The sequence below is a fragment of the Myotis daubentonii genome, chromosome 16 (genome assembly GCF_963259705.1).
Source record: "Myotis daubentonii chromosome 16, mMyoDau2.1, whole genome shotgun sequence".
NCBI lineage: Eukaryota > Metazoa > Chordata > Mammalia > Chiroptera > Vespertilionidae > Myotis > Myotis daubentonii.
The window spans coordinates 4,269,214-4,284,949 of record NC_081855.1 but is presented as its reverse complement, the minus strand read 5'-3'; the positions used below and the strand labels follow the sequence as shown (position 1 = coordinate 4,284,949).

The 15,736-nt window shown below is 56.9% G+C and overlaps 1 protein-coding gene across 3 annotated transcripts in view; it reads right to left on the bottom strand.

Annotated features, from left to right (window-relative positions):
• Position 1: 1 nt before the first annotated feature.
• SLC5A10 (solute carrier family 5 member 10) overlaps positions 2-15,736 on the bottom strand; it is an 89,387-nt gene continuing 73,652 nt past the window's right edge. For 2 of the 3 annotated variants that reach the window (XM_059668432.1, XM_059668434.1), the window contains exons 10-14: positions 6,384-6,491; positions 4,124-4,274; positions 980-1,148; positions 644-859; positions 2-248 (exon numbers count right to left, since the gene is read on the bottom strand). In XM_059668432.1, the coding sequence (XP_059524415.1) occupies positions 36-248; positions 644-859; positions 980-1,148; positions 4,124-4,274; positions 6,384-6,491 (857 nt within the window). In that variant the 3' untranslated portion in view covers positions 2-35. Of the gene's footprint in view, positions 249-366; positions 425-643; positions 860-979; positions 1,149-4,123; positions 4,275-6,383; positions 6,492-15,736 lie in introns of all 3 variants that reach the window. The other variant, XM_059668433.1, reaches the window with a different exon arrangement.

Here is a 15,736-nt window from a genome sequence, read left to right as displayed (position 1 = left end):
TTTTATCGCCCGTTATGACGGCCACTTTTGAAGTGTCACATTCTTTTCACCCATTCCCTCCCTAAGTTTTCAGGCTCCCCCCTGGCTGGCCGGGCAGCCTCAGGGCTGGTGTCCTCATTAGGGAAAGGGGCGGCCTCAGGCCCGGCCACATCAGGCGAAGTAGGCGTAGAAGAAGATGTTGACGCACATGAGGAGGATGGCGTTGAGGCCACAGACCCGGGCCCAGAAAGCCTGTTTCCGGCTGCCAGCTGGCAGGGGTGGGAAGAGAGGGACGCTGAGGACCTCAGGGCCACCCCCAGGGCCCTGTTGCTCCGTAGCCCAGCCCCGGGGATGGTGTGAGAGGGACGCCCAGGGCCACGTGCATACCTGTTTTGGCTCCTGGGGGCAGGTCCCTGCCTAGAGTCCACCAGGTAAGGTTCTGGATCTGCAGGGATGGGAGGGAGAGGGTGGCAGGACCGGGAGGGGTGCGGGCTTGGAGGTGGACCCAGACAGGATCAGGGGTCAGTGAGGAAAGAGGGCAGCTGAGTTCAAAAAGGGCCAGGGGCCAGGGCTAGGTCAAGAGCTAGAAAATTCTTGAGTCAGAGAATTGGAACCTGAGTCAGAAGTTGGTAAGGGTCAGAGCCCGGGGTCAGGGCAGGCTTACCTGAGCCCCGGGGGGTGGGGGCGTCAGCAGGCTTCCGGCCACCACCACGGCCCCGCTGAGTGCGAAGAGGGCAATGGCAAAGTGCAGGTAGTGGATGCTGCCCAGGACAGCAGGCCGAGTGTCCACGGCGCCACAGGGCAGGGCGGGGTGCAGGAACTCCAGGACCAGCCTTGTGGCGCCCACCGCCAGCCCGACCATCAGGCCCCAGAAGGCCCCCTGGGGGAGGCAGGACAGCTGGGCCACTGGGTGAAGGCCCAGGGGACGATTCGAGCCCAGCCAGAGGGGAACGAGGAGCCGGCCCAGGCCTGTCCCCGCCCAGCTCTCCTCCGCACCCACCTGCTCGTTGGCTCGCTGCCAGAAGACGCCCAGGATGAAGACAGCGGTCACCGGGGGGGCCAGGGAGCTGGTCACCGACTGCATGTAGATGAAGAGCTGCCCGCTGTTGGCACCCTGCAGGACCGGGATCCAGGCCACGCTCACGCCGATCAGCACCACGATGACCAGCCTGCGGCGGCAGCGGCACCATCAGGAGCACTTCCTCCCCCCCCCCCCTCCCCGGCTGCCCACTCCAAACCCTCCCAAACCTGCCCCAGCTGAGGAGCCGTCCCCCCACCCGCACCAGCTCCCATCCACGCGAGGCCCCTCCACGCAGCCACGCTTCACCCGTTCATTCCACAAGCTCTTCAACAAGAGCTCCCTGGAGCACAGGGGCGCTGTGCTAGGAGCCCCCACTCCCGGAGTGAGGGGGCGCTGTGCTAGGAACCCAGACTCTACAATGAGTGGGCCCTGGTCACTGCCCTGATCAGAATTGAGCAAAAAAGCAGATGAGCCTGTCACCCTGTCACCCGTGCTAAGGGCTGGGCTCAGGGAGCCCAGAGGAAGCATCAATCCAGGAGGGCTTCCAGGAAAAGGAGCCTGGAGCCTGAAGGGCGTGCGGCTCAGCTAAAGGGACAGAGGTCGTTCCATCTACTCCTCCCTGGCTGAGCACCCTGTGTCAGCTGAGTGCCCCTCACCCCTAACCGGGGGAGGCGGGGGTCGGGGGTGGATGAGACCCCCTGGGCCTGCACAGCGGGCGTGACCGTGGCTCTGTGTGAGCTGGGGTGGGTCTGCCTGCCTGCCTGCCCGCCTCCCTTTTCCTTCCTAGGCCTCAGGGGGAGTGGGGGGGGAGGAAGGAGGTGCCACCTCGATGAAGGCTAATTAACCCTCAGCCTGGCAGGCACGGGCCCTGCCCTCTTCAAGTTGCAGGCAGGCTCCAGGGACACGCCCCCCCCCCCCCCCCCCACACACACACACAGGTTCCCGTAGCCCAACAGCTCAGCCTGGAGGGGCCCTGACTTCTTGCTGCCTCTGGGGTTTCTTCTTATTATTATTATTATTACTATTTTTTATTGAGAGGAAGGGAGACAGACAGACAGACAGACATGGGGGATTGAGCACAGCCTGGGTGTGCGCCCTGCTGCCCCTGTCTTCCCTTCTCTGTTATTTGCAGAGAGTGCCGAGGCCTCCCTGGTACGCTGCCTGGATCTGGGCAGTCTAGGGATCCTGGGAGATCCAGAGCTCCTCCCCCCCCCACATGAGGGGCTCCCCTAAACTAGGCTGCAACCCAGGCGCACGCAGGGGCAGTCATCCTGTCAGGAGTGTGTGGTGGGGGGAGCATCAACGCCCCCCCCCCCACTTTGGGCGCATAGGATGACGCTCAACCAGCTGAGCACACTGGCCAGGCCTAGGGTTTCCTCTGATTCAGCCACTGCCCAGCTGCCAGGAGGACCCCAAGGCCAGAGTCTTTCCTTCTGCCTGGAATACCCTTCTCACCTCCCCGGCAGCCCCCCATCTTCCAAGGCCCAGCTCAAGGCCTTCCTCCTCCAGGAAGCCTCCCCGCCCCCCCCCCACACACACACACACTGCTGACAAGATGACCCCCTGTGTGCGCCTGGGCTGCAGCATAGTTTAGGGGAGCCCCTCAGGTCTGGGGGGGCGGAGCTCTGGATCTCCCAGGATCCCTAGACTGCCCAGCTCCAGGCAGCGTACCAAGGAGGCCTCGGCACTGTCTGCAAATAACAGAGAAGGGAAGACAGGGAGAGCCGGGGAGGGAAACACAGGGGCGAAGGCTGGGGAGTGGGCCTGGGCCTGGGGCTGGCGATGGTCAGGGTCCTAGAGGGAGAGCAGTCGCAGCCCCTGGCCTGTGACACCTCCTCTGGCCACCAGCATGCCCTGCCGCCCGCCCACGTGGCCTCCTCCCCAGGGTCCTGGGAGTGCCCAGGGGCCGGAGGGACGGCTCGGCCTGAGTGCAGGCCTTCCCTGTAGAATTCCCATTCCTCCTGGAATTGAGGCACCGCAGATCCCAGACCCCACAAGGCAGGGCACAGCTTAAACGTGTTGCTTGAGACAAGAGGAGGCTGGAGGTGTGGGCAGAGCTGAGCCCTGGCCCTGGGCCCTTTCCACGCCACCAAACTGGCTGCTGAGAGAGCTGAGACCTGGAGAGGGCTCGACCTGCCCCACAGCCCGACCGAGGAGGGCAGGGAGGGGCGAGGGGAGAGGGTGGAGGGCAGGAGCGCTGACAGCAGCATCTGGAGCAGGAGGGCGAGGCTCCTTGTTTGGAGGCTCTGAGCCTGCAGATGAGCTCACGCCTGCCTGCTGCCCGGCGTGTCCCAGCAGGGCCCTTCCCACAGGAGCCGGCTGCTTGGCATCACCGGGACCGCTGCCTGCAGCCCTGGGGGGCCCCACCCTGCCCATGGGCACCACGGCAGAGGGTGCAGGGTCGGCCATGCTAAGCACCAGAAGGCTGGGCCCTCTCCCAGCAGGCAGGAGCCGTGTGGCTCAGTGGGAGAGAGGAGGGGCCTGGGAGAGGGCGAAACAGTTGGACACGCGCACCCGGAGGCCAAGTGCTCATGCACGGCTGACTTCACCCGGGAACAGCCCTGCCCGCCTTGGGGTGGGGGTGTGACAGACGGGCTGTGACAGAGCCTGGCAGGTCCCTTGTGGGAGGCGTTGAGGGGAGAGGGGCCCGTTCCTGGTCAGTGTATCAGGGAGGGCTGAGGAGGGGACTCTTGGGGTGAGTCACTGGGTAATGGACAGCAGGCTTGGAGGAATGGGCAGAGTGCAGTGGGGCCAGGGCACAGGGGCGGAGGGGCAGCTGCGGCCCGAGCGTGGTCGTTCCTGAGCCCGGCTGGGGCTCTCTCTGGAGCAGTGGGGTCAGCAGCAGGCTAGAGGCTCAGATTTGGGGCGACGGAAGGATCTCTGGGCCGACTTGGGGAGGGCACCCCTCAGAGATGTCGTGGAGGAGGCTGGGACTGTGAAGGGGCAGGAGACAGTGGGAGGTGGGGTGGACAGGATTTCCTGGCCTCTCCTTCCTGGCAGCCTCCTTTTTCCAACGGACAAGCTCCTATTCATCCTCTAAAGCCCACTCTGGCGGGCCTCACGGGCTGGGCGCTGGCTGGGGCCCACTTCTCCGCCCGCCCGTGCCAGCACCCACCGCCGTACCGTCCCACCAGCAGCAGCTCCCGCTCGCCAGCCCGCGGCCGCAGCCGCCTCCAGATGTCCATGGTGAAGAGCGTGCTGCTGCTGTTGAAGATGGAGGTCAGCGACGACATGAGCGCGGCCATCATCACGGCGATCATCAGGCCCCGCAGACCTGTGGTCAGAGACGCTGCTGGCCTGCCTGCCTCGCCGCCGCGGCCCCTCCCGCCGTGGCCTCGGGGTGAGGCCCTCCTCAGGCCCTGCCAGCGGGCCTCGTGCTGGAGGTGGTGGGAGAAGCCCGAGGAGGAGGCTGGAGGCGGAGGACAAACACGAGGACTGAACTCCGCACCGCCCCTCCTGGTGCGGTCAGCGGCCCTCGCGTCTGCAGAGCCTCGCAGCCGGCGAAGGCCACGGGGAGTTCCCGTGACGGAGGCTGAGTAACCCGTCTGACAGATGAGACAGTGAGAGTTCAGAGAGGGAAGATGGAGCCCACCGCAGGCCAGACGCAGAACTCGGGGTGGGGCAGGGTGGGGTGGGGCGGGGAGTGAGGGAGGTCTGGTGGGCAGGGGCAGCGGCTCAGCCCTGGCCTCCTACGTGTGGCAGGCCCAGGGGAGTCCCTTCCTTGTTGGCTCTGGAAGAGATGTGGTTCCGATGGGAACAGAAAAGTCCACCTGCTGATTGGCTGAAATGAGCGAGGGCCTGGAGGTGGGCCAGGCCCTGTGTGCAAAGCCTCCCAGGAGTCCGGGCTGGAGCGGGCTGCGGGGGTCACGTCCGCGCTGGGTCCTGGTGCACGTCTGTCTCCCAGGCGTTTATGCTTCTCCTTCTAGTGCCTAAGCATCGCCCCCCCCGCCCCGCACCCCGCCCCCCCGCCCCCTGCCACCACTCCCACAGGCCCTGCCTGCCCTCCGCCTGGCCGGAGGAGGGCTCGGCCGCAAGGTGCCATTCGCTGCCTGGCCCAGGGTCTGCATCCGAGCAGAGGTGTGACTCCGGGCGTCCATGGTCTTTGCTGTTAATGTGTCAGTCTGACTGGGATGGGGCCGAAAGGAAAGTGAGTTCAAGAAAGTGTTTTCCCCAAAACACTTCTCCGCCCTCCTTTTCTTGCTCAGAGAGGTGGGTGAACTCAGGGCTGACTCCCCACCCATTCCAGACAGGGAGCTCAGGCCCTAGAGAGGTGTGGCCCAGTAACAGCAGCCCCGGAACAGGAGGAGGCAGGCCCGGAGGGGAACCCACGCAGCCAGGACGGGCACCAGGCAGTCTCCCGCGTTAGGGTTTAATCCCAGCAGCAACACTCAGGGTGGGTAGGTGTCATCATCTCCAATTTACAAACGAGGACACGGAAGCTCGGAGCGGGGATGTGACATGCCCCACAAATCGCAGCCAACCGTGGCGGAGCCAAGATCTGATCCCGCTCCGAGCGCTAACCTCCCTGGGCCGGGGCTCCCTGGAGGGGGAGGGCAGGCCAGGCCAGGCCAGGCCGCCCCCGCAGGGGAGGCCCAGGGAGGGAGGTGCCGACTAGGGGTCTGAGGACGGGCGGCAGAGGGTCTCAGAAAGGGTCTCCTTTTTGCTTAGGCGGAGCCCCCCACCTGCAGTGGCCTTGGTGCACCCTTCCTGGGACGGGGACCTCATCACCCAGGTCCCGCTGGCAGGACCTCTGCTGCCACGAGAAATGCGCAAAAGGCCTAAGCCCTTCCCCTAGGTTTACCCGTTGGCCCACAGGGTCTCGGGGGAGGCAGAGGTGAAGGTTCACGGGGCCTTGATCACATGATCCCGGCAGAGCCAGCAGCGGGCTTGATAGAAACACTCACATGCCACGTGAGCAACCCGCCTCTTCATCTCAGGGACCGTGTTATCATCATCCCCATTTTAGAGATGGGCACACTGAGACCCAGAGAGGGTAGTGACTTGGCCAAGGTCACGTGGCAGGTGAGCTGCCAAGCAGGGTCTGAACCTGGATAAGAGCCTGTCCTGTCACTTGAGAAATGGGGCCACTTTCTCTTTCAGGCCCACTGGGTGCCAAACGCTTTTGCAAACTGCTTCTCTCCTTAAAGGCTGTGAGGCAGAGCTATTAGCTGCGCGACAGATATGGAAACCGAGGCACGGGGTTGGAGGAGTGCTTGGCCAAGGCCACAGGGTGGCTGAGACACAAACCCCAGCCTGCCTGTACTTTCCTCTCTTCCCCGATGAGCAGAGCATCCTACCCGGACGTCACACACCATCACGTCGGATCCAGAATGGCCCCCACAGCTCCCTCATCGCCCGCCCCCCAGGCCCCCCAGAACCTCACCGATGGGCATCAGTTCCATGACCAGCTTGGGGTAGGCGATGTTGGAGCAGCCAATCTCAGCCCCGCAGGCCCGCAGGCACTCGGACGGCATCACACAGCCCACGTCATCTGTGTGAGAGATGCCCAGAGTTCCACGCCGTCCCCACTGCCCCTTCAGACAGACAGGAGCACTGGGTGAGCTGCCTCCAGGAGCTCCCGAGGACTCTCACTATACCAGGCGCACCCATCACCCCTCCCAGACATCTCCGGGGGCTCATCTGGACTCCTGGCCCTCGGCCCTCAGGGCTCCTCTCCTTCCTTGCTCTCCTCTGACCGGGTGCCAGCAGCTGGCCTTCCTGCCCTTTCTCCACCAGCCTCCCTCTCAGCTGTGGCCTCTTGGGCCCTCGGGCTGAAGTGGCTCTCTCGGGCCTTCCCAGAGGATGGGCGCCTGCACCTGAAATAAACCTCTCTGCTCTCCTGCCCCTCTCCTCTCCCACGTCTCTTTTCCTTCCTGATGACTGACGGGGGCATGTTTGTGTCTCGCCTCTTCCCCACGGTGAGGGGTCTGGTGATGCTGGGGACCTGGACCTGCTGTGGCAGCCCCCTCAGCAGCTGGGACAGGCACACAGCTCCCCTGGTGAGTGAAGGAGGGATCAGTGAATGTCCTGGCCTCAGCCCAGACCTGGAACAAACCCTAAGTGCAGGCCTCCCTCCCTAGCAAGCCGCGGAGCAGAACCGCCTGGGGCAGGAACCTCAGCACTGCGGGCGCCTGCGGGAGGCCCTGGGAGCCTGGCTCTGGCTCTGATGCGGTTCCCAGGGCCTCTGCTCCTCCCCGCCCACAGCAGCGGGGGGGTGGGGGGGGGTCCCTCTCCGCCGGGATCACAGTGTAGGTGACAAGTAGCACCAATCTCATGCTCACTCGTTCCTCCAGGAAATGCTTTTTTAAAATATGTTTTATTGATTGTTTTAGAGAGAGAGGAAGGGAGAGGGATAGAGAGGTAAAAACATCAATGAGAGAGAAACATCATCAATCGGCTGCCTCCTGCATTCCCCCTACTGGCTCTGTCTGCCCCAAGCCTACTGCTTGCTCTGCCAGGATCACGCAATCCGGGCATGTGCCCTGACCAGGAATCGAACCAGTGACCTCCTGGTTCATGCGTCGACGACCAACCACTGAGCCGCACTGGCCAGGCGAAAACACGTTTTAAAACACCTTTGGCTCCTCTCCCCTGGGGTTCTCAGCAGAGGCCACGGAGTGCGGAGCAGAGGAGCCGATGACAGGAAAGTTATAACAGAAGCCACAAGGGGACCAGAGGGAGGGAGGGAGCTGCGGGGCCACGGAGGCCTCTGTGGTGGGGAGCCGGCGTGGTCAAGTCCCCAACAGCAGCGTCGTGGATGTTTCCACACAGACTCGGCACTCGGGGGTTAAGCACTGCTCCCTCCACATGCCCCTTCTGAAAAGTCCCTCCTTAGATGCCCAACTGCAGGGGCAGGGCGTGGTCTCAGCCCCCTTCCTCTCAGTCCCAGGGCTGAGGCACTGGTCCCCCCACTCCCCTACATCCCAGCCCAGTCCAGGCGCCGGAGCCCCAGGTCCAGGACACCTGCCCCCTGTCATCTCCCAGGCCCGACCACTCAGTGTCTAATCAGATTTGTCCCTCCGCCTCCTGCCCCAGTGATGGTCCTCCCTCCCTCTGCCCCCTCCCCTCCCCCCAGCCCCAACCCCATGGCTTCTCCTGCCATCAAGCCTGCTCTCCACCACCAGCTCCTCACTGCCTCCCGCCCAGTCTCTCCATCCTTTCAGAATCTCAGCTCTTCGCTTCCCACTCACTTCTCCGGACGCCTCCCCACCCCAGCGCTGAGCCGCGGCTTTCTGGGGAAAGCCCTTTGCGCAGCATTTGAGCCTCGGTCCCAGGCCCTCCCTGACCTGTTTGCACTTTCACACACACCCAGCATTTCGGCCCCTCCAAGCTTGTGCTGACTCTCCTCTCGGGTGCCCCATCCCTACCCTTGTTTACCGCCTGCACGGCCCATTGCAAACAGCCCGTCCTCTGAGGCTTCCCGACTCCCTCCCACTCTCCCCGGGGCAGAGGAGGCCTAAGGGCTCCTAGGCCAAGGGTTGAACCACAATTGTCTGCTTGCATTTTTACCTTCCTACCAGCCTGGGAGCTCCCCGAGGGTGCACAATGGGTCTGAATCATTTCCCAGTCCCAGGTTCAGGGCTGGGCCCCTAAGAGACGGTCTTTGAACATTTGTGAATGAATGAGTGAACAAGCGAGTGAGGAAGGAGGAAAGGCACAGGAGGAAAGAAAGAGGAGAAAGGACCCAGAAAGATCCATGGAGGAGCTCAGGCACCGTTGGACCCAGCTCCCTACCCTACCACCTCCACCCCCACCAGCTGTGCCGATGAGAGAACTCAGGACCCAAAGGGGCTTGCCCAGGACACACAATCAGACCCAGGACAGAGCCAGGGCCTGGCAGGACTCTGGGCCTCTCGGGTCCAGCATTAGAGGGGAGGTGATGGCCCCTCCTGACAAGTTCTGGGAGGCCTGGCTGGCCCTGGTGCCTGAGGACCGGGCCTCCTGGGAGGGACAGATGAGGAGTCACAGCCCCATAATAGCGCTGAAAGCCTGAGTCAGGAGGTTCTGCTGAGCTATGCAGCCTGCTGCAGGCCGGGCCGGCACCGCCCGCCGGCTGGCTCGGTTCACCTCGCTAGTGTTTGTGCTGAACTCCAAGAGAGAACAACCCCTCCTTTATGACAGCAGCAGCGGTGTCGCCACTTAAACAAAGTCCCCTGAATGTGCCAACTCAGGAGTGTACCGTCCCAAACAATGAGGGCCAGGGCGCGGGCAGGCCTCGGGGTGCGCCGGAGCACCAGCTTCTGTGGACCCAGGACCCTCCCCCCCACCTCCCCCACCCACCCCCTGGCCTCCACAGTGCCACCAGCATCCGCATCCAGCCAAGGGCCCACACAGAAGCCCGGAGTTGCCCCTCTCCTGTCCCCCAAGTCCTCCCCCCCCCGCCCCCCGCAGCCAATGCCCAGGGCAGCACGGGGCTTAGTGACCAGGGCACCGCACCACCTCGTCGCAGCGCCGTCTCTGAGGGAACAGCAGAGGGAACTTCCAGCACCACCACGGCCCTCTCCTCCTTGCTCACACTTTCGGTGCCTCTCCATCCCGCAGTGGGGCCAGTCACACTCTAACGTGCCATTCACAGCCTCTGCCCGCTCCCTGCCCTCACTCCACCAATTTCACCCACACTCCGAGCCTCTGTGTTTGCTGTTCCCTCTCCCCGGAACACCCTTCCCTCCTTCCTGAGCCAGGGAGCACAGATTCACTCCTCTCAACTCTGTGGGTGTCTGGGCTCCTGAATCTCAGGGCAACACCCTCCTGACACCAATAACTCTGTGACCAGCGTCTGTCCTGCCTCGCTACGGGCTGGGCCGGGGAAGCCTGGGCCCCGCAGTGGCCGGCACAGCAAATGCACGGCGGCTCCGCTGGGCTGGTGTTGGACGACCCCTGCCCCAGCTGGCCGCTGAAGTACCCCTGAGGGCTGAGCTAGATCCCCTCCCCGGGGCCTGGCTCCTCCCCGGAGCCGTCCAGACGCGGTGTCGCAGTTGAGGGCAGAAGGGCTTGAGTCCGGGGCGCCGACCCTTCTCTGTGGCCCTGGGTGAGCTCAGTCTCCGGGGCTTTCTCCTCTGCGAAGCCTTTCTGGGGACATCCATGGCCAAAAACCCAACTTCAACCTCAACTTCACCCCTTACACAAAAATGAACTCAAATAGGTCACTGATTTAAATGTCAAACTTCAAACGTTTAGGAGAAAAAAGACAGGAAAACGCCTTGCGACCTGGGCCAGGTGAAGCATTTTTAGACTTGACACTAAAAGCATGATCCACAGGAGGAAAGTGGTAGTTAGACCTCATCAAAACCAAAGCCTCGCTCTGTAAGACGCCTGTGAAAAGCATGAAAGAAAAGCTACAGAAATGACTTCAGTAAAGCTTCCCAGTACAAAATCAATATACAAAAACCCTGTGTGTCGTCGATACACTAACAATGAACTATCAGAAAGAGAAATTAGGAAAACAATCCCATTTACAATTGTATAAAAAGAATAAAATACCTAGGAATATATTTAAGCAAGGAAGTGAAACATCTGTGTACTGAAAGCTTACAAGCCACTACTGAAAGACACCGAGGAAGACACAAATACGTGGGAACTTTACTGCGCTCAGGGTTAGAAGAATTCATATTGTGAACATGTAACACAACCTAAAGCAATCTAAGATTCAATGCAATCCCTATCAAAATTCCAGTGGTATTTTTCACAAAAATAGAAAAAAAAATTTTTAATGATTGTATCAGACCACAAAATACTCCAAATAGCCAAAGCGATGTTAAGAAAGATAAGCAAAAATGGAAGCATCACACTTCCTGATTTCAAACTGTATCACAGCCCTGGCCAGTGTTCCCAGTGGTTAGAGCGTCAGCCAGTGCATGGAAGGGTTGCGGGTTCAATTCCCAGTCAAGGGTACATACCTGGGTTGCAGGTTTGATCCCTGGCCCTGGAAGGGGTATATGCGGGAGGCAGTCAATCAATGTGTCTCTCTCACATCAGTGTTTCTCTAACTCTCCCCCTGTTCCTTCCCTTCCACTCTCTCTAAAAATCAATGGTAAAACTATCCTCAGGTGAGGATTAACAAAACAAAACAAAACAACTGTATTACAAAGCTATAGTAATCAAAACAGTACAGTACTGGCACAAAAGCAGATACAAAATCAATATACAAAAACCCTGTGTGTAGATAAATGGAATAGAAAAGAGAGCCCAGAAATAAACTCATGCATATACACTCTATTACTTTACAACAGAGAAACCAAGAATATACTGTACAGTAGGGCAAGGACAGTCTCTTTAATAAATGGCGTTGGGAAAACTGGATAGACACATGCAAAAGAATGAAACTAAAGCCATATCTTACACCATATGCAAACGTCCATCAACTCAAAATAGATTAAAGATTTGAACATAAAACCTGAAACCATAAACTCCAATGAGAAAACATGGAGTTGAGCTCCTTTACATCAGTTTTGGCAATCATATTTTTTATTTGACACCAAAAGCAAAGGTAAAAAAAACAAAACAAAAAACAGTAAACAACAAATGGGACTACATCAAATTAAAAAGCTTCTGCACAGCAAAGGAAACCATCAGCGAAATGAAATGGCAACCTATGGATTGGGGCAAAACATTTGCAAACCAAATATCTGATAAAGGGTTAATATCCAAAATTACATAGAGAACTCATATAACTCAACAGCAAAAAAACCCCAACAAACCACCAAAAAATCTGATTTAAAAATGAGCAGAGGAACCAAGTAGACATTTTTTCCAAAGGAAAAGTACAAGTGGCCAACAGGTGCATGAAAAAGTGCTCAATTCCCTCATCATCAGGGAAATGCAAATCAGAACCACCAAAAGCTACCACCTGTACCTCTGAGGACAGTTATCATCAAAAGACACAACATAACATGCCTTGGCAAGGACGTGGACAAAAGGGAACCCATGTGTACTGCTGGTGAGAATGTAAATTGGCGCAGCCACTATGAAAAACAGGGAGGTTCCTAAAAAGATTATAAATAGGACTATCTACACTAATAAAAGAGAAAGATGCAAATTGACTGTACCTTCACGACGCCCACCAGCCAATCAGGAGTGAGGATGCAAATTAACCCAATAAAGATGGCAGGTTAATTTGCATGCACAGGCACCGAGTGGCCGGGGGCGGGGTGGGACACAGGCATTCCACACCGCCCCAGCCTCTCCGGGCTCTGGGCAGTGTGGGAAGGTGGAAAGGTGGTTCTGGCTGGAGCAAAGGCGGTGCCAGCAGCCAGGGGAAGGAAGACCCATTCTTGCAAGAATCTTCATACATCGGGCCTCTAGTTATAAATAATCCAGCAATCCCACTTCTAGTTTATACATCTTTTTTAAAAACATATTTGTATTGATTTCAGAGAGGGAAGGAGAGGGAAAGAGATAGAAACATCAATGATGAGAGAGAATCATTGATCGGCTGCCTCCTGCATGCCCCCCACTGGGGATTGAGCCTGCAACCAGGCATGTGCCCTTCACTGGAATTGAACTGGGACCCTTCAGTCTGCCGGATGACACTCTATCCACTGAAGCAAACCAGCTAGGGCTAGTTTATACATCTTTGGGAAATGAAGTCACTCCCTCTAAGAGATATCTGCATTCCCATGTTCATTATTCACAGTAGTCAAGATATGGAGACAACCTAACTGCCCATCAACAGATAAATGGGTAAAGATTATATATATATATAATTTACATATACATGTATACATATATAGCAGCGTATTATTCAGCCATGAGAAAGACAGACATCCTGCCATTTGCAACAACAAGGATGGTCCTAGAAGGTGTTAGGCTAAGTGAAATAAGTCAGAGAAAGACAAATACCGTATGATACCACTTATATTCAGAATTTAAAATGCCAAATTTGTAGAAACAGAGATCAGAATGTGGTTACCCAGGGGCTAGGGCAGTGATGGCGAACCTTTTGAGCTTGGCATGTCAGCATTCTGAAAAACCCTAACTTAACTCTGGTGCCGTGTTACATATAGAAATTTTTTGATATTTCTTAGTAAAACAAAGATTTATATTTTTGATATTTATTTTATATATTTAAATGCCATTTAACAAAGAAAAATCAACCAAAAAAATGAGTTCGCGTGTCATCTCTGACACGCGTGTCATAGGTTCGCCATCACTGGGCTAGGGAGTCAGGGGAGAGGGGAGATGTTAGTCACAGGGTATAAACTTCCAGTTATAAAATGAATGAGTTTTAGGGGTCTAATGTACACCATAGTGATTATAGTTAGCTAGAGGCCCGGTGCACGAAACTCATACATCGGGGGGTGTCCCTCAGCCTGGCCTGCACCCTCTCCAATCTGGGACCCCTCAGGGGATGTCTGGCTGCTGGTTTAGGCCTGATCCCTGAGCAATCCAGGACCGCTGGCTCCTAACCACCCGCCTGCCTGCCTGATTGCCCCCTAACCGCTCCCCTGCTGGCCTGATTGACACCTAACTGCCCTCCCCTGCCACAACCCACCTCCTCCGCCAGGCCCCGCTTGCACCGTGTGCATGGCCATCTTGTGACGATGTTAGGGCGTGATGCATGAGAGCATGACGACCACCTCGGCTATTATTAGTACAGATAATATTTTACAGTTGACCCTTGGCCAATATGGATTTGAACATGGATTTGAAATTATAGATGAATTTTTTCAATAAATACTTTAAATGTCTTTTTCTCTTCCTTATGATGTTCTTAATAACCTTTTCTTTTCTCTAGCTTTCTTATTTAAGAATAATGCATGCCCGGCTAGTGTGGCTCAGCAGTTGAACGTCAACCCAGGAACCAAGAGGTCTCTGGTTCGATTCCCTGTCAGGGCATGTGCCTGGGTTGTGGCTCGATCCCTAGTGTGGGGTGTGCAGGGGGCAGCCGATTGGTGATGTTCCTGTCTCATTGATGTTTCTATCTCTCTATCCCTCTCCCTTCCTCTCTTTCTAAAAATCAATAAAAAATATTTAAAAATAACACATATAATCCATATAACATACAAAATATGTGTTAATCGATTATTTGTTATCAGTAAGGCGTCTGGTCACCAGTAGGCTACTAGTAGTTAAGTTTTGGAGGAATCAAAATTTATACATAGATTTTTTTTTACTCCACAGAGGGGGGGATTCAGTGTCCCTAACCCCCACATTGTTTGAGTCAACTTGTATTATATACGTAAAGACCCAACAAAGGCCTGGTATGGAGACTATATAAAGCGCTCTCAACTCAACAGTGAAACCAGACAATCCAATTAGGAAATGGGTAAAACACATGAACAAACATGTCACTGAGGAATACATACAGATGACAAATAAGCACATGAACATGTGTTCAATGCCATGAGTCATTAAGCCTTAATGATTAAGGAAATGCACGTTAACACCACAGGAAGAGACTGTTACACGTCTATCGGAAGGGCTAAAAGCAGATGATTGTGGCAACATGACATGTCGCAAGGGCAAGGCCACGAAGTTGAATCACTCATACACTGTTGGGGGGGATGTAAAACATACATAAGTCACTACGTATCTGAATGTTCAAAGCAGCTTTACTCATGATCGCCCCAAACTGGGAACCCAATGTCCTTCGACAGATGAAATGGTTAAGTCACTGGTCCACCCACTCCACGGAGTAGCAGTCAGTCACAGAAGGAGCAAGCTACCAACCACTCCCAGCGGCGGAAACAGGTCAGTGGCTGCCGGGGGCCAGGGCTGGGGGGGCTGTGGCTGAATAGAGGGAGAGTCTGGTGGTGACAGAGAGTTCTGCATCTTGATTGTGACAGTGGTTACACAGATCTGCACATGAGCTTGCACACATCTGTGTGTGTGTGTGTGCACGTGCGTGTACACGTCGATCCAGGAACCAAGAGGATGCACGCACATGCACGCACACGTGTGCACACACGCACATACACACGAGCACATCGCAGCATCACCTTCCCTACTGTGATGTCATTGTAGATAGCTGTGCAGGATGGTGCCAATGGGGAATGGGGAAGGCGACCATGCAAGCTCTCTGGGTTTTTTTGTTTGTTTTTTTATTTTATTTTTAAAATATATTTTTATTGATTTCAGAGAAGAGGGGAGAGGGAAAGAGAGATAGAAACATTAGTGATGAGAGAGAATCATGGATCGGCTGGGGATCAAGCCAGCATGTGTCCTGACCCGGAATCAAACCGTAACCTCCTGGTTCAACCACTGAGCCACGCTGTTTGTTTTTTAAACAGCTTCCTGTGAATGTCACTATGGGCCGGTAACTGCAGAAGTTGGAGGCTAGCGGCCTTTCTGCCCTGACAGCTAGGACTCCCTGTGAGCCCAGGGCCTTTGTGCTGGGCTATGAACAAAGGAGGGACTGGGGCCCAGAGAGAGTCATGTTCTGCGTCCCCAGTGGCAGAGGCTTGGCCCAGGCGTCAGAACCCCCAGGGCAGTGTGTCCACGGGCTCCCGGGGAGGAGGGTGCAGGTGTGTGCTCACGTACCTGGGAGGAGCAGGGGCACCTGTGGACTGAGCTCAGGGAGGCAGGGACCTGGTCCTGGGGCTACTGTGTTCAGACAACGTGATCCCCCCACAAACACACTGCCCCAGGCCAGGAAGGAGTGACGGGGACCACGGGGAGAAAGCAGTCATCTCAGGGCAGTGGGCTGAGGGGAGGCCTGACAGGCGAGGAGGGTGGTGAGGCTCTCAGGGGGCAGGTTCCAGCCCTCAGCCACCCAGAGCAGTGTCCTCCGGGTCCCGA